This window comes from Amblyraja radiata, chromosome 8 (assembly GCF_010909765.2).
Source record: "Amblyraja radiata isolate CabotCenter1 chromosome 8, sAmbRad1.1.pri, whole genome shotgun sequence".
Taxonomy (NCBI): Eukaryota; Metazoa; Chordata; class Chondrichthyes; order Rajiformes; family Rajidae; genus Amblyraja; species Amblyraja radiata.
Genome location: NC_045963.1, coordinates 67,992,781 through 68,011,471, shown reverse-complemented (window position 1 = coordinate 68,011,471; position 18,691 = coordinate 67,992,781). Strand labels below are relative to the sequence as shown.

Below are 18,691 nucleotides of genomic sequence, written 5' to 3'. Positions count from 1 at the left end.
CATGGGTGTCTCCAGGTCTTTGTTTAACGTGGGGAGACTGGTGCACAGACAGCCACCACACGGTCCTTGACAGATCTGGGTCAGGATCCAGTGGCATGGAGTCCAAGACGACCGGAGACCCTTTTCAGCTGCAGCCATCATCCGCCTTCCCAGCCGTTGTGACGCTCCACTAAGGTCAACCATCGCCCTCCGCCTGTTCCACCGTTGAGGTCTTGGTTGGATTGCTCTTTGTCAGAGACCTCCCCCTCGACCTTACCGCCATGGGTGGCCCTACCAGGAGCATAGCTCCAGATGGCATCACTCTCAGGATCTCAGGTTCTCAGGACTACACAAGCTTCCCCACCACAACAAGGTGATAATCCACGGAGAAGTGGGGAGGGGAGGATGGATGTCTCCAATCGGGTAAAACCAGGCAATAAGCTGTAAACAGTGGTATCTGCTCAATGAGTGAATGGGAGCAGTTGGAGGCTGAATACATGAACTAAAGAACAGAGACAAAATACTGTAGGTATTTCGAAATGCAGAGCAGGGAGATGTGGCCAGCAGATAAGGCTAGGTACGCTCTTTACTGCAAAGTAAAAAGTAGGAAAACTAAGAGGCATCGATTGATTACATTTGAAACATCCATTTGGGTTTCAGAGTCAATTCCGTTGACTTGGATAGGATAGGTTTAGAGGGATATGGGCCAAAAGCAGGTATGTGGGACTAGTGTAGATGGGGCAGGTTGGGCCGAAGGGCCTGTTTCCATGCTCTATGACTCTATAACGCTATGTCTATCTACTAGGAGTTAAATATATATCGGCACTGAATATTGCCATCATATTTATGTCTTGTTTAAATGTCACCCACCACAATATTCACCAGAACTTACAAGAGGAGCTTGAGAGGTCAGAAGGCAGCTTGGAGAAGTTTGGCTCAGCAACCACGCAGCTGTTAAAAGAGTGTTGCCCATCCGTCCACAACTCTCTGACTTCAAGTCTGAATGAGGTTACCGTCGGGTAAGAAATCCATGGAACACTGCCGGGCAATGTATTATTTTTTAAACAGGTTCACAAATCTAAAATGGATGACAGCCACTCACTCAGTCCACTATGAGAAGCAAATTTTCAACAGGATATAGAGTTTATTTACATTCAGGGGGGCAATTATCACATTGTGTAATTCCTCCAAAATAACTATCCCGCATGTCATTGTTCCAGATAGACACAAGATAGGCCCAAAGTGCTGGAGTAACTCAGCGGGTCAGGCAGCATCTCTGAAGAAAAGGAATAGGTGGCGTTTCGGGTTGAGACCCTTCTTCAGACTCGCTGTCGTTGAGGCATACAGCCTAGAATCAGGACCTCCAGCCCTAACCATCCACGTCAGCCAAGATCGTCCATCTAAGCTAGTCCTGTTTGCCCATGCCTGGCCCATGTCCTTATAAACCTTTCCTATGCATGTTCCTATCCAAATTACTTTTAAATGTTTACTTTATTTACTTTAGAGATAGAGAAATAAAACAGGCCCTTTGGCCCACCGAGTCCATGCCGACCAGTGATCTACCCGTACACTAACGCTATCGTACACACTAGGGACAATTTACAGAAGCCAATTTCGCAGTCACAGGGAGAATGTACAAACTCTGTACACACTGCACTCCTAGTCAGGATCGAAACTGGATGTCTGGTGTTGTAAGACAGCAACTCAAACCCTGTGCCACCCTAAATGTTATTTTTGTACCTGGCTTAACTACCTAATTTGGTAGCACCATCTCTGCATTTTCTCCAGACATGCTGCCTGACTCGTTGAGTTACTCCAAGCACCTCACCTTTGAGAGTGACTCCATGCACTTCACCCTTGAGAAAACCCACAAGGTCACAGGGAGAACATGCAAACTCCATACAGACAGCACCCGGTCTCTGGCGCTGTAAGGCAGCATCTCTACCGCTGTGCCGCCCTAAAACAGCCTTGAGAAGATGTCCGCGGCAGCATTGGTTTTGTTTCTAATCACTGTGACTAAACCCGGAGTAGAATGAGTTACTGTGCCTCTAACTGACCCATTGTCGTTCCACCCCACAGCTGGAACAATTTGCTTCAGGACGTGGTGGAGCAGCTCCGCATGAGGAAGGGCCTGCTGCAGCTCTGGCAGAGGTACAGGGAGCAGTCGGGCCAGTGTTCAGCCACCCTGAGGCAGCAGGAGGAGGGGAGCACCGAGCTGATTAAGAAAGCTGCAAACCGGGATGTGGCAGACGACGAGGTGACAAAATGGATTCAGGACTCCGATGTGAGTACAATTGGATCTTGCAGTCATTTGAACGAATGAATGAATGAATGAATGAATGAATGATTGAATGAATGAATGAATGAATCTCTTTATTGTCATTGCACATGGTACAACAAAATTTAAAAGTCAATCCCACGGTGCGATTCACAAGAGCAATTTTAAATATATAAGAAAAGGTAAAAATATATACATATAAAAAAAAATTACAGATAAATAACAATAGCAGCTGAGGTAGAACCATTCAGTTGAATGTGAGTGTTATTTCTTATTTTGCATTGTTAAGTTCACGTATGGCTATGGGGTAGAAGCTGTCTCTGAGTCTGTTTGTGCGAGTTTTGAAAGACCTGTGTACCGTCTGCCAGAGGGCAGCAGGTGGAACAGGTTGTGTCCAGGGTGGGAAGGGTCCTTCAGGATGTTGGCTGCCCTGCCAAGGCAGCGAGAGCTGAAGATGTCCTTCAGGGAGGGCAGTGGGCAGCCAGTGATTTTTTTGTGCGGTGTTGATGACCCTTTGAAGGGCTCTCCTGTCCGCTGCAGAGCAGCTGGCATACCATGTGGTTATACAGTACGCCAGCACACTCTCGATGGAGCAGCGGTAGAAGGACAGGACAGCAGAGGTGGGCAGCAGCGGCCATGCCCACCTCCAAGGACGGCAAAGGCAGCCCGTGCATGGAAACGCCACCATCTTCAACAACATTTCCAACTTGCACGCATCCTGACTTGGCTGCACTTTGACCCTCCGTCACTGTCACTGGGTTAGCATCTGGCAGCAGGCTTGTCACATAGAAACAGAGAAAATAGATGCAGGAGGAGGCCATTCGGCCCTTCGAGCCAGCACCGCCATTCATTGTGATCATGGCTGATCGTCCCCCATCAATAACCCGTGCCTGCCTTCTCCCCATATCCCTTGACTCCACTAGCCCCTAGTGCTCTATCTAACTCTCTCTTAAATCCATTCAGTGATTTGGCCTCTGTGGCAGGGAATTCCATAAATTCACAACTCTCTGGGTGAAAAAGTTTTTTCTCACCTCAGTCTTAAATGACCTCCCCTTTATTTTAAGACTGTGATCCCTGGTTCTGGACTCGCCCAACATTGGGAACATTTTTCCTGCATCTAGCTTGTCACCTTGGATCAAGGCAGCCGCTCACCTCTGCCTTCTCCACGGCACCCAGGGTTGGGCACCAAAACCCAACCTGCCGCTGAAGCCCACGCCTTGCAAACAAATTGTAGGTCTGCACATTGCAAGAGTTAATCTTCACTCACTTTCTGCCTCGCAGATTGAATGAGACATTGGGCTGGAACGCTGTCACCACCTACCTGGTGCCTGGGACTGAAGCATTGGCCAGACTGACAGGCGTGACAGCCTGATGTTTAGGCAGTCTCTGCAGTTCCAGTAGCATTGCCTTCATATACCTGAGCATCATTTACAACAGTGGTGCAGCGGTAGAATTGCTGCCTTACAGCGCCAGAGACCCAGGTTCGATCCTGACTCGGGGTGCTGTCTGTACAGAGTTTGCACATTCTCCCGTTGTCCATGGGGGCTTTCCCTGAGTACTCCGGTTTCCTCCCGCATTCCAAAGACGTACAGGTTTGTAGGTTGGTGGTGAGAGAGTTCCATTGGGATGTGACAAACTAGGACCAGCGACATCCTGAAGTGAAAACTTGTATCATTCCCACTACAGGAACTGCTGGAGGAGTTGGGAACACTGCGGGATTCCCATCACGTTCTCTCGGAGCTCGGCGAGGAGTTGAGGCAGCAGGTGGAACCTTCAGCAGCAGCTGCTATACAGTCTGAGCGGCTGTCCCTTGCTCAGCGACTGACTTCTCTGGAGCAGGCACTCGACAGACAGCGGGCTGTGCTTCAGGTACCACCATTAGTTCTGTTTGGGATTGGTATTGGTTCATTACTGTCGCATGTCGGGGGACCTGATAGAATTATCTAAAATGATGAGAGGCATAGATAAGATAGTCAGTCAGAACCCTTTTCCCAGGGTGGAAATGTCCACCACTAAATGGCATAGACAATAGACAACAGGTGCAGGAGTAGGCCATTCGGCCCTTCGAGCCAGCACCGCCATTCAATGTGATCATGGCTGATCATCCACAATCAGTACCCCGTTCCTGCCTTCTCCCCATACCGCTATCTTTAAGAGCCCTATCTAACTTTCTATTGAAAGCATCCAGAGAACTGGCCTCCACTGCCCCCGAGGCAGAGAATTCCACAGACTCACAACTCTCTGTGTGAAAAAGTATTTCCTCATCTCCGTTCTAAATGGCTTACCCCTTATTCTTAAACTGTGGCCCCTGGTTCTGGACTCCCCCAACATCGGGAACATGTTTCCTGCCTCTAGCGTGTCCAAACCCTTAATCTATGTTACTAAAAATCTGATCTTGACCACTTCCTGTTGTTCTGTATATTGATTTTAGAAAAACCGCTGCCACTTACGGCTGTGATTTTTGGCCATCTTTCTCAGTCCTCCTCCACTGCGCAGGAGTAGAGGATTTTTCCCATTGATGAAAAATAAAAGAGTTATTAGTGTTTACAAAATGTTGAGATTCTCTCTCCTGAAGGCCACGCCCCTTCCGGAGGGACAATAAAACTGGGAAATGTTGAGTGCCTCAGTCAGTCTCTGCAATATGGAAAGCGAGAGGGTCATGTCTCTCAGTCTGAGCTGTGAATAACACTGAACACATGTCTACTAAACTGAGTGGTTTTACTGACCAGTCAGTGCCCTTAATGTGGTTTGAAAATATAGTTTGGAAATGCTAAAGCTGTGTTGCCTTTGGTTTGGAAATGCTAAAGCTGTGTTGCCTAATTAAAGTTGCCTTGCCTAATTAAAGTTGCCTTGCCTTCTATATAATTAAACGTTTAATCTTGACCACTTCCTGTTTGCGCTTTGTATTGATTTTAGAAATAACGCTACCACGTACGGCTGTGATTTTTGGCCACCTTACTCAGAGTCCCCCTCCGCTCATCAGGTGCCGAGGATTTGTCCCATCGATGAAAAATAAAAGAGTTATTAGTGTTTAAAAAATGTTGAGATTCTCTCTCCTGTCAATCATGCCATGAAGGCCACACACCTTCTGGTGGGAGGGGGGGGAGGGACTATAAAACCCAGAAGTGTGGGCGTGGCTCAGTCTCTGCTAGATGGAGGTGGGAGAGGTCACGACTCGCTGTCTTTAGTGGCCTTGCACCCTGCTTGAAATGGTATGAAACTGCACTTGAATTTGGTGGCCTTGCACCCTGCTTGAATTGGTAAGAAACTGCACTTGAATTTGGTGGCCTTGCACCCTGCTTGAAATGGAATTTCAAGGAATAGCCGTGAGTCAACTGCCAGCCCACCAGCCGTGAGTGAGCTGCCAGCACAACAGGCTTGAATGACTGAGCCGCCAGCCTAAGAATCCATTCGGCCCACAATGTCCATACTAGCCTTCTGGAAACCAGTCCCTTCAGCCCACAACACCCATACTAGCACTCCAGAAAGTCCCCCCCCCCCAACTCCTCTTGTTTTGAAGGCCAACATGCCATTCACTTTCTTCACTGCCTGCTGTACCTGCATGATTACTTTCAGTGACTGATGAACAAGGACCCCCAGATCCCGCTGTACTTCCCCTTTTCCCAACATGACACCATTTTGATAATAATCTGCCTTCCTGTTCTTGCCACCAAAGTGGAAAACCTCACATTTATCCACATTAAACTGCATCTGCCATGCATCTGCCCACTCACTTAACTTGTCACCCTGCATCTTCATAGCTTCCTCTTCACAGTTAACACTGCCATGCAGCTTTGTGTCATCTGCAAATTTACTAATGTTACTTTTAATCCCTTTATCTAAATAATTAATATATATTGTAAGGAGCTGCAATCTCAGCACCGAGCCTTGCGGTACCCCACTAGTCACTGCCTGCCATTCTGAAAGGGACCCGTTAATCCCTATTCTTTGTTTCCTGTCTGCCAACCACTTCTCTATCCATGTCAGCACTCTACCCCCAATACTATGTGCCCTAATTTTGCCCACTAACCTCCTATGTGGGACCTTATCAAATGCTTTCTGAAAGCCCAGGTAAAATGATCCTTGGTTATAATGGCTGCTTTCCCGAGGCAACATGAGGTGTAGATGGAGTCGATGGTGGGCAGTCTAGTCTATGCCACATCCATAACTACCCACAATTCCTTGCGGTCTTGGGCAGAGATGTCCACAAACCAAGCTGCGATGCAACACTTCAGTATGCTCTCTTTAGTGCATTTGTTGACGATGCGAGGAGTTGTAGGAGACATGCCAAACTTAGTCTCCCGAGGAAGTAGAGGCTTAGGTGTGCGTAGTTTCAGTGTGGTTTGTAAGTTATACTAAGGAACCTGAAGCTAGACACAATGTGCTGGAATAACTCAGCGGGTCAGGCAGCATCTCTGGAGAAAAAGGATGGGCGACATTTCGGGTCTGAACCCTTCCTCGGACTCACACGAGGAACTTGAAGCTCTCGGCTATTTCCACTGGCACCTTTGATGCCGATTAGGGCACGGATCCTGAGGTCAATAACTAGCTCCTTAGTCTTGCTGACATTGAGGGAGAGCTGGTTGTTTTTACACCACGTAACCTAGCTCTAAATCTCTCTTTTTACTCTGCCTTATCACGGTTCGAGATCTGGCCCACGCCAGTGATATAATCTGCACACTTGTAGATGAAGTTAGAGCAGTATTGGACTCACAGCCTTGAGTGTACAGAGAGTATAGGAAGTGGCTGAGAACACACCCAGTGTTGATTATTGTGGAGGATGTTTGGTCGGCTATTCTCACATGATAATAGGATCAGAAAGTCGACAAAGGTAGCTGGGCACAACATGTCCAAGTTTGGTTTTAGCACAGTTTTTTCAAGGAACTGTAGAATAACTTAAGCTTAATTTTAATGCCTTAACCAAAATTACAGAAAAGGTTTGAAAGTTGACCTACTAGGAATGTACAAGCTGATTGCACTGTTACTTTAAAAAAAAAACTTCATTTTCATTTATGTAGCGCTTTTTTATAACCTTTGCTGGTCCTGCAACGTAGCCAGATTCCTGTTAAATCTGGCCACTATCACCTTAAACCTTTGACCCCTCCCTAGCTCTGGATTGCCCTACCCTAGGTAAAAGACTTTGTGCAGTGGTTGGGGAGGGGGAAACAGGCGGGGGAGGGGGTGGTGCGATATTGAGTGGAGGGACCCTGCTCTACGGGGCTGCAGGTTCCCTGGAGGAGCTGAGCCAAGTGATACGTCTTGTCTCCCTGACTGTGAAAGTTTCAATCCACAGGCTGGCATTCAGGACTATGAGGCCTTCAGCAACAAACTGGAAGCCTTGGAGATGTGGATCGTGGAAGCTGATGAGGTGCTGAAATTGCAGGATCCCAACCGCTCGTCTGATCTCACCATAATCCAGGACCGAATGGAGGAGCTGAAAGTAAGTTGTTGCACTGGTGTCCTCTCCTTGCCCAAGTCTGAGAGGGTCTGTACAGTGCACTGGAAGAGGAGACCTTTGTACGGACAGTTTGTTTTCATGACAACGGGTTGCTATAATGCAGAGTGCGATTACTTGAACTGCTAATAATACTGCATGCTCCTTTCTGTCAGTTCTTGAGCCACCCTGCAATATGAAGCAGGAGTTTGACAGTGGAACAGCTCCCCCCCCCCTCTCCCCCCGATCTAAAGAAAGGAGGCGTAAGGCAGGTACAGGCATCTGAGATGAGGTGAATCCCTGGAGGAGTATAGCAAGTGTAGGTGTACACTTAAGAGGAAAATCGCAAGGGCAGAATGGAGACATGAGTTTGTTTTGGCAGATTAGCTGAAAGACAAAGAGTTGCTACAAGTTTATTATGGGCAACAAAGTAAGCCGGGAGAGAATAGGGCCACTTAACAAACAACAAAGTTGGTTATGCATGGCCACAGTAGATGCTGAGGGATAGAGAGGGGTTTGTATAGAGAAAGATTATAGAGAGCCTTGAGGCACTGGAGAGTTGGAGATGTTGGCGTCACAGGGAACGGTAGGTATGGTGGCCAATAGTGGAATGATTAAATTCAAGGATATGTTGAGTGGGTGGCTATTGGGATGTATGGAGATTAGAACGATTAGCCACAGTGGGATTTGAAAACGGGGTGTGTAGGAAAGACCCTTTTTCAGACTGATGTTGTGGTGCTTTCTCTTTCTATGTATCTCACAGATCCAGATGCTGAGATTCAGTAGTACAGTTCCCGACTTGGATCGGCTGAATGAGTTGGGGTACAGGTTGCCACTCAACGACAAGGAGATCAAGCGTATGCAGACATTGAACCGATATTGGTCCTCCATTTCTGGCCAGACCACAGAGAGGTTCAGGTAAAGCTCTGAACCCATGCCTGTTATCTGTAACTTTATCCAAAGTAATTTCTTGGGGTTTATGCCTAAACGAGGCAATATGTTCATTCAGTTAACTCATTTAGTTTTTCCATTTAGATTAGAAATACACGGGGGAAACAGGCCCTTCCGTCCACCGAGTCTGTGCCAAACAGCAACCACCCCATACACTAGCATTATCCTACACACTAGGGACAATTTACAAATTTGATCAAAGCCGATCAATCTACAAACATGCACGTTTTTAGAGTGTGGGAGGAAACCGGAGAAAACGTATTCGGTCATTGAGAGAACGAACAAACTCCGTAAAGACAGCACCCGTAGACAGGATCAAACCCAGGCCTCTGGCGCTGTAAGGCAGCAGCTCTACTGCTGTGCCACCCTGCCGCCCGCATCTTGTACGCGTCGTGGATTCGTCAAATGGCGTCTGAGTTGTAGGGAAGTTAATGGTTTCTTCTTTTACCTCAACTAATTGCATTTTCCCTCGCAGTAAATTGCAGGCGTTCCTGCTTCAGCACCAGACTTTCCTGGAGAAATGCGAGACCTGGATGGAGTTCCTGGTCCATACGGAGCAGAAGCTGGCAGTGGAGATTTCTGGAAACTACCAGAACCTTCTGGAACAGCAGAGAGCACACGAGGCAAGTGAGGAGAGGCTGGGGATCGGGAGCGTAATGACAGGAGAATCATCGCTTGTGCATTCACCAAATCTCACACTAACCTGGGTTGCGTTGGATTGGGCTGAGTTGGATTGCATTGATACATAGAAACATAGAAAATAGGTGCAGGAGTAGGCCATTTGGCCCTTTGAGCTAGCACCGCCATTCGACCTGATCATGGCTGATCGTCCAAAATCAGTACCTCGTTTCTGCTTACTCCCCATATACCCTGATTCCACTAGCCGTGAAAGCTAAATCAAACACTCTCTTGAATACATTCAGTGAATTGGCCTCCACTGCCTTCTGCTTCTTGCGTATGGCGTGCACAGCCTAAAGTTGTAGGACAACTTGATCTTATTTGATTGTGTACGCCGGGTTGATTGCATTGGTAAAAACAGGGCGGACCACGTGAAGGTTGCAATCTTCCACCCTCACTGCTTTCTGTAGCAGAGAAATCCACAGATTCACAACTCTCTGGGTGTTTTTCCTCATCTCAGTCCTTAATGCATAACCCCTTATTCTTAAAACTGTGAGCCCTGGTTCTGGACACCCCCGACATGGGGAACATTTTTCCTGCATCTTGCCTGTTCAATCACCTTAATGATTTTATATGTTTCTATAAGATATCCTCTCATCCTTTTATATTCCAGTGAATACAAGCCCAGTCGACCCATTAACCTGATTGGATTGAAATATACAGCATGGAACCAGATCCTTCAGGCCACCGAGTTAGCACCCATCAACAATCACCCATTCACACTTGTTCCATGTTATGCCACTTTTGCATCCACTCTTTACTCACAAAGACGTAGTTAATAGAGTCCAATTAACCTGCATGTCTTTGGGATGTGGGAGGAAACCAGAGCACCCGGAGGAAATCCATGCGGTCACTGGGAGAACGTGCAAACTCCACAAACGCACAGGACCTGGGGTCAGGATCGAACCGGGGTTCCCTGTGGCTGTGAAGTACCCGTTCTACCAGTTGTGCCAGTGTAGTGCCCAATCACTGCTGCTGGGTCAGTATCATGAAATTTCCAGATTAAGGGCACATTCTCCCTGTGACGTGCATGAGTTTCCTCCGGGTGCTCCGGTTTCCTCCCACATCCCAAAGACGTTGCAAGAACAAAACACGGCACCATTGCATGTGTTGAACCAGGAGTCAGCGGAGATGAACAGGTGCGTTCCAAGGATGGAACTTCATCACCTGGGTATCGGCAATCAGTGAGCACAACTGGACAGCTTCCTGTCACAAAATGGCGGCGTTTGGCATGTTCCCATCTTGCCGAGCCTTGCTGTTCCTCCGGCAGGCGAGGCAGCGAGTATATCAGGAGTGTGCAGTTGTAATTTTTATTCTTTATTTAGGTATGTTGCAAAGCCTACCTGAAGCGTCGCTGAATATCTGCCGCTGAGGTTGTGCGCGATTTTGGCGCCGTTTAGAGGGGGCGGGTTTAAAACGCGATTTTCTCTAAGCTGTTCCAATCGAAAATGTTCAGCCTAGTTAATTATTAACGAAAAATCGCTGATAGACCCCGTCGCAAAAGCTATTATTAGGTTTAAAGGCCTTGAATAATAGTTATAGTAGTTTAAAAATCAATCTTTAAACCCGCGACCGTCAGCAACCGCAGGGTCTCATAAAGAAAATAGCAGAAGTTAGGTTGTATATTTTTACATTCAAAAGGGCTTCTAAAGATCCTTTTATACAAAATTTAATATTGCGAGTAGCTCAATTTGGGCCCATTATATCGCGCAGTATTTTTCTCGGCATTTGAGGCACAAATCTACCGCAATGTGAACGTTCTAAACCAGCGCGTTCCACAGGGACCCACTGGAAAGCTGATTTAAATGGGCATTTATTTACAGCAATTGAACACTGAATTCCTTCCATTTGGCCTATAAATTAATGTAAATGAGATTTAAAAATCATGTTTTATTGTGAATTATTTGTGAATATTATTTGGACATTTAGGCTATTTAAAAATGTTAATAATTTATTAAGAAATGGATAGATGTTTAGATCTAGTAATTGAAGTCTGAAATTAGCTACAATTAGGTAACTAACTAATTATATGCTTTAATTTCAGGTCATCCAAGTAAGATTATTTTATATTTGTTTCAGAATGCTTCAATCTATGATAACTGAAAATTTCATTCAGTTCTCATAATTTTTAAGAAAGTTATGGGCTTTTGACTGTTCACGATCACAACTTTTTTGTTATGTCCATAGAAAATCAATAGGGAACAAGATGCTCATTTCCGAGTATGAAAATGGCCATAACTTTTTAAATACTTGAGATATGAAAGTGAATTAGATGTCAAATTAAACTTATTTTTATGCTTTATCTGATGGGATAAATTACAGACTTGATTTTTAAAATCTCAAAATTTTGTAACATTGCTACTTTATTGCCCTTGGGATGACTTGTATAAATGTGCGGCCATTCCCATTATATCCCACGTGATTTATTTTAATCTTTATTCAAGCTGAATGAGGATAGACTTCAAGTGGCAACAGACAGATGGCAGTGGGCAGACTCATGATAGAAGAATGCAAAATTATGCACTTTGGTAGAACGGAGGAGGGACGAGATAGTACAAATGGCCCACTTCCAAAGTGGGCTAATTACCATTAAGACCCGGGGTGTGTCCACGCACACACAGGATCAGAAGGATGGCCTAAGAAAATGGTTAGAAGCAAATAGGACTCTGAACTATCTGCAAATCTGCAAAGAGTACAAACTGATAAAGGTTGAGAAAGTAGACAAATGCTGGAGAAACTCAGCGGGTGCGGCAGCATCTATGGAGCGAAGGAATAGGTGACGTTTCAGGTCGAGACCCTTCTTCAGACTGATGTGGGGATGGGGGGTCGGGAAGAAGAAAGGAAGAGGGCGGAGACAGTGGGCTGTGGGAGAGCTGGGAAGGGGAGGGGAAAGAAGGAGGAAGCAGGGACTACCTGAAATTTGAGAAGTCAATGTTCATACCGCTGGGGTGTAAACTACCCAAGCGAAATATGAGGTGCTGCTCCTCCAATTTACAGTGGGACTCACTTGCCATGGAGGAGGCCCAGGACAGAAAGGTCGGATTCGGAATGGGAGGGGGAGTTGAAGTGCTGAGCCACCGGGGGATCAGGTTGGTTATTGCGAACTGAGCGGAGGTGTTGGGCGAAGTGATCGTCAAGCCTGCGCTTGGTCTCACCGATGTAGAGCAGCTGACACCCAGAGCAGCGGATGCAATAGATGAGGCACACCTCTGCCACACCTGGAAAGACTGCTTAGGTCCATGGATGGAGTCAAGGGGGGAGGTAAAGCGACAAGTGTAGCATTTCCTGCGGTTGCAAGGGAAAGTTTCAGGGGAGGGGGTGGTTTGGGTGGGAAGGGACGAATTGACCGGGGGACGCCACAAGGTTGAGAATATGATCGTTTTAGTTTTAAGTTAGTTAAAACGAACTTAATACTAGTTAAACCAAACTTAGTGATAGTTTTGATAGTTAAGTGTTAGTTTTAAGCAAGAGCAGCGGGAAGCAAAGTGAGGTGGAGAGAAGGGGGAAAACATTGTGGAAGTTTGTTAAATTATAAAAAACCCAGCAGAGATTAATTCGGAGAAGGATGAGTCAATCTGAAGAAAGGTCCCGACCTGCAACATTGCCTGGCCATTCCCTCCCCATCCGCTGCCCGAGCCGCTGAGCCCCTCCAGCACTTGCTCAAGATTCCAGCATTTGCAGTTTCTTGTGTCGCAAGATTAATTCTCCACGATCAGGCCAATGTACCTAGTTATACGATAATTGTCAATTCAGTGGGGCGAATTGGTTGAACCACCTGCATCTCTATCAAACATTCCTGAGCAGCCAATTAACAGCATTAATCCCACTTTGTTGACTGTGTGTGTACTCGGGCTGTTCCAATGATGCGACGTGACGCAGTGTGGCTGGCCTTGCTCACCGCCTCTCCCTTCTGTCTCGATGCAGCTGTTCCAAGCAGAGATGTTCAGTCGGCAGCAGATCCTGCATTCCATCATCAGCGACGGCCAGCATCTTCTCGAGCAGGGCCAGATTGACGACAGGTAATTTCCTCTCAGTGCCAGCGCTGTGTTCATGTTCATAAGGGATAGGAGCAGAATGAGGCCATTCTGCCCATCAAGTCCACTCCGCCATTCAATCACGGGTGATCTATCTCTCGCTCAAAACCCCTTTCTCCTGCTTTCACCCCACAACCCCTGACACCCATACAAATCAAGAATCTATCTATCCATCTATGCATTAAATATATCCATTGACTTGGCCTCCGCAGCCTTCTGTGGCAATGAATTCCACAATGTGTCCAAGCATTGCATGGTGGTGTCAGGTTTACAAGCCAAAAAGACTCCTTTCATCCTAATTTAGTTTTTTTCAGTTTAGTTTAGAGATACAGCGTAGAGCCAAGCCATTCGGCCCACCAAGGTCACGCCGACCAGCGATACCCACACAGTAACACTATCCTACACACACTAGGGACAATTCACAATTTTACCAAGCCAATTAACCTACAAACCTGTACGTCTTTGGAGAGTGGGTGGTAACCGGAACACCCAGAAAAAAACCCACATAGGTCACGGGGAGAATGTACAAACTCTGTACAGACAGCACACGTACTGGGTAAAGCAGCAACTCTACCTCTGCAATACTGTTAAAGGAACAAACCAATGTCTAGGGAGACCCCCAGTAGTGAGCGTGATAATGTACTGGGGCAGAGTAGTAATACAGCGTGGAATCAGGCCCTTCAGCCCACCGAGTCAAGCAAACCATCGATCTCCCGTACACTAGTTCTATCTTACACAATTTACAAAAGCCAATTAACCGACAAACCTGCATGTGTTTGGAGTGTGGGAAGAAACCGAAGCACCCGGCAAAAACCCACACGCGTACAGGGAGAGCATGCAAACTCCGCACAGACAGCACCTGAGGCTAGGATTGAACCCAGGTCTCTGGTGCTCTATCACTGCGCCACTGTGCTGTCATGCTGGATGTGGGTAAAACTTAAATGAGGACAGGGCCAGGGGACAGTGCCCACTTCTGATCACCACGCACGGGAAGGACATGAGATTACAGAAGAGACTTGTGAGGACGTTGCCAGAGCTGGCAACATCTAGTTATGAGGAGAGGCCTTTTGACCTGGGGATCATTTTGTTTGACTTGGAGGAGTCTGAGGGGAGATTTAATGGTCTAAAATGAGGCAGATTGGAGAAGAGCATATAGACTGGTTGCATCACGACCTGGTTCGGCTACTTGAACGTCCACGAATGAAGGAGGTGGTGAACACGGCCCGATCACGGGAACTGACCTCCCAGCCTGTGAAGGGACCTAGAGGAGGTGCTGCCTCAAAAAACCAGCCAGCATCGTGAACGACCCACACCACCCCTCACTACTTGCTCATTTCAGCTCTCGAAGGAGCTGCCTTAGGAGGTAGATGAAGCAGGTATTATCGCAACATTTAAGAAACATTTGGAGAGGTACATGGATAGGATGGGTTTAGAGGGATATGGGTCAAACGCAGGTGTGGGACTAGCGTAGATGGGACATTTTGGACAGTTTGGGCCATTCCCCCACTACTATGACTCTCTAACATCTTATCTATAACATGGTGACCAAAACGGAACACATTTTGCGGCCTCTAAATGTGGCCTCACCAAAGTCTGCCTCCCGTTCCTCCGGCAGGGATGAGTTTAACTCCAAGCTGGCCATGCTGAGTAACCAGTGGCAGGGAGTCATCCGTCGTGCGCAGCAGCGGAGGGGAATCATCGACAGCCAGATCCGGCAGTGGCAGCGCTACCGGGAGATGGCGGAGAAGCTGAGGAAGTGGCTGTCAGACGTGTCGCAGCAGCTGGAGCGGCAGTGGAGCAGCACGGCTCCCGTCTCCCTCCAGCAGGCCCGGGCTCTGCTCGACGAGGTTCAGGTGGGGCCACACACCGTGCGCGGCCAGTATCTCACCCGTGTCGTTCAGAGGGGCTGGCGAGGGGGCACTCAACCATGTGCTGCCAATCAACCTTTTACAGTCCTGCACCTTCATCCAGTCCCTCTAGCCTGCCGACACCCATTTGACCATTACCGTACCCATTTACTTTCTCGCTGCCTTTCATGAGGCAACTCTGACTTGTCACATGTGACTATAATGTATCATTCATACATGTCCAGTCCTGCTTTGTCCGTTTTTCAGTCTCGGCCCATCCATTGTTGTGTCTCCAATTGAGGCAGCAGCACCAATTCTGCACAGTGCCTCCATCCAGGCCCTTCTCAGCTTGGCATCCTAACTTAGTGTGACAATTGTCTCATCCTACACTTGTGCCAGCCACAGCCAGACTTCAATGTGAGTCGATGTATGGTCAGCAGTCTTGGTAGGTACAAAGTATCCATATTGCTGCATTACAGCACACAATGCAACTTCCCTTCTCTTGGCCATCGGCCATCTTAGACCCATGTTAAATCGGAGGTCAGATCAGCGGCTCCAGTTAGAGCCCCTGGTGGTGCACTCCCAGCTGGTGTGTGTGTTCAACGCTCTCTCCCTCCCTCTTGCAGTTGAAGGAGAAGGTGCTTCAGTGGCAGCAGGGGAGCTACATCCTGACGGTGGAGGCTGGGAAGCAGCTCCTGCTCTCGGCAGACAGCGGGGCGGAAGCTGGCCTGCAGGCCGAGCTCACCAACATCCAGGAGCAATGGAGGGCCGCCAACATCAGTCTGGACGACCAGAGGAAGCAGCTCAGCATCTTGTTACGGGTAGGTGTTGGCCACTGAGGTCGCTCATTGCCACTGGGACGATGGTAAATTAGTTTAGAGATACAGCGTGGAAGCAGGCCCTTCGGCCCACCGAGTCCGCACCGATCAGTGATCCCCACACGCTAATACTATCCTACACACACGACGGACAATTTACAATCTTTACCAAAGCCAATTGACCTACAAATCTGCACGTCTTTAGTGTGTGGCGGGAAACAGAGCACCCGGTAAAATCCATGCAGGCCACGGGGTGAATGTGCAAACTCTGTACAGACAGCACCCATAGTCACTGTCCAACCCAGGTCTCTGGTGCTGTAAGGCTGCAACTCTACCGCTACGCCACCATGCCAGTAGATTCTTTTAAATTATTTTTTCGGATCCTAGCTCCTCTTGGAATTGTGCGGTGGGACATTTTGCATGAATGCAGAGAGATAGTTTGCCATTTAGTTGTGGTTTACATTTGTCACCTGCACCCAGGTGCAGTGAAAATATTTTTTTTTGCATGCTAACCGGTCAAAGAAAAGACTATCCAATCAAGCCGTTCACAGTACACTGATAAAGGGCACAGCATTTAGAGCATGACCGAATGGCCTACTCCTGCACCTATTGTCTATTGTCTATAAGATATAACATTGAAGTCCAATAAAATCCGATTCAAGATAATTCAGGTAGATAGGAGCTCAGGACAGAGCTTATTGCTATGGATGTGCAGATGATGAAGGTGTATGGATCGCCTACAGGCAGAGGACCAAAGGGCCAGTCCCAGGACTGTTCTATGTTCTAAAGAGCTAGGCTGCTTATTGATCATTTTTAACCCTCGTATTTATAATAATATTAATAATAATAAAAAGCCTTTATTGTACTTAGAAATACAATGAAATTAGGAGAGCTACTCCTGATCAGTGCAACCAAAACAAGTTAAAACAAGATAAAAACACATCCAATACATTATTTAACTGCTTAAAATAGTAGATAAATTATATTTGTCACACCTAGGTAGAACATTGCACTGGGAGAATATTACACTTTAAAATGCTTTAAGAGAATTAAAAAAGAAGAAATATTAGCTGAGTGGTCTGTTTTATAGTGGAATGGATCTCTTCATGTCGTGTGGATATTTGAGGAATTTAGAGTTCTGATGGCCGAGGGAAAGAAACTGTTCTTGAGTCTGTTTGTCCGGCTTTTGACTCACCTGTCCAGGATGGGAGGGTTCTTTGATAATTTTCCTGGCTCTGCAGAGGCACTGAGAGCTGGAGATGTCTTCCAGTGAAGGCAGAGGGTAGCCGATAATTTTCTGGGCAGTTTTGCTCACTCTCTGCAGCGCACTCCTGTCTGCTGCTGAGCAGCCGGCATGCCCCACTGTGATACAATATGATAGCACACTCTTGATGGTGGAGCGGTAGAAGGCCACCAGCAGCTTCTCATCTGGACTGTGGACCTCTTTATAATGGAATTGGGTTATAGCGGGCGCACCTACCGATCTTCACCACCAGGCCTGGCTGCCAACGTCCACGTCCAGGCTGGGTGACCAACGCCACCCCCGGCAGCTTCCAGGCCGGCCCGCACCACCACCTCTGGCCGCTTCCAGGCTGGATCTAATGCCACCACCGTCGGCCCACACAGCCGCTTCTAGCCCACGCCTGCCGCCACCGACCGCTACACACTCTCCAGCTGTCCCTCAGCGGCGACCATTAACTCTGCCAATCCTCACCTCGATTCCAGGCCCAAGTTCAGACCAAAAGTCTGAAGAAGGGTCCCGACCCGAAACATCAACTTTCCATGATCTCCAGTGATACTGCCTGGCCTGCTGAGTTCCACCAACACTTGCATCTGTAGTTCCTTGTTTCTACTACTTATAATCCATTACATGGCTATAGCGACAATCGGCAATAACAGACACCATTGAGCCCCCTCCGCCCCCCCCCCCCTCTCCCATCCCTCCCCAAGTCCATTATAACGAGGGTTTACTGTATATCAAAGTGATAGAACCCTACCTGTTCCGTTTCACTCCAGTTTTTTAATATAGAAAGTTTGCTTCTAGAGTAGTTGTTTTCTCGTGAGCTGTTAACTGACACAAATAAGGTGGGTTAATGGCACATCAATGAATAACTACAGTAATACAGGAGCAAGAGCAGGCCACTGGCTGCCCCACCATTCGATATGATCGTGGCTGATCCACGCTGGCCTCAAGTCCTCTCCTGTCCCCATAACCCTCGATTCCCTGATCCTTCAAACATTTATCTATCTCCACCCTCTGGATCTGAAAATTCCAGAGATTCACTGCCCTCGATGAGAGAAGAAATTTCTCCGCCTCACAGTTTAAATGACAAAGCCTTCCTTTTGCAGCCATGTCTCCTGTTCATGACTGTCACAATAGTGAAACCAGCTCAACATCTACCCTCCCAAACCCCCTTAGATGCTTTGATAGAAGGAACTGCAAAAAAAGACACAAAGTGCTGGAGTAACTCAGAGGGTCAGGCAGCAATATGTATAGGTGACGTTTTTGGGTTGGGACCCTTGTCCAACACTTTGTGTCCCCTTAGACACTTGTATGTTTGAACAAGATCATGTCTTAATCTGAACTGCAAGGAATACAGACCCAGAGAAGACTGGATTACCACCATAACCTCCTAACTAACTCAAGTCACTGCCATCCTAGCAAGTGACAT

General features: G+C 47.4%; 1 protein-coding gene across 13 annotated transcripts in view; it reads left to right on the top strand.

The window, feature by feature from the left end:
* syne1 (spectrin repeat containing nuclear envelope protein 1) overlaps positions 1-18,691 on the top strand; it is a 440,240-nt gene that overhangs the window by 331,595 nt on the left and 89,954 nt on the right. For all 13 annotated transcript variants that reach the window (XM_033026154.1, XM_033026164.1, XM_033026166.1 and 10 more), the window contains 9 exons: positions 865-998; positions 2,059-2,263; positions 3,944-4,126; positions 7,551-7,697; positions 8,455-8,609; positions 9,118-9,265; positions 13,245-13,339; positions 14,970-15,207; positions 15,828-16,022. In XM_033026154.1, the coding sequence (XP_032882045.1) occupies positions 865-998; positions 2,059-2,263; positions 3,944-4,126; positions 7,551-7,697; positions 8,455-8,609; positions 9,118-9,265; positions 13,245-13,339; positions 14,970-15,207; positions 15,828-16,022 (1,500 nt within the window). The remainder of the gene's footprint in view (positions 1-864; positions 999-2,058; positions 2,264-3,943; positions 4,127-7,550; positions 7,698-8,454; positions 8,610-9,117; positions 9,266-13,244; positions 13,340-14,969; positions 15,208-15,827; positions 16,023-18,691) is intronic.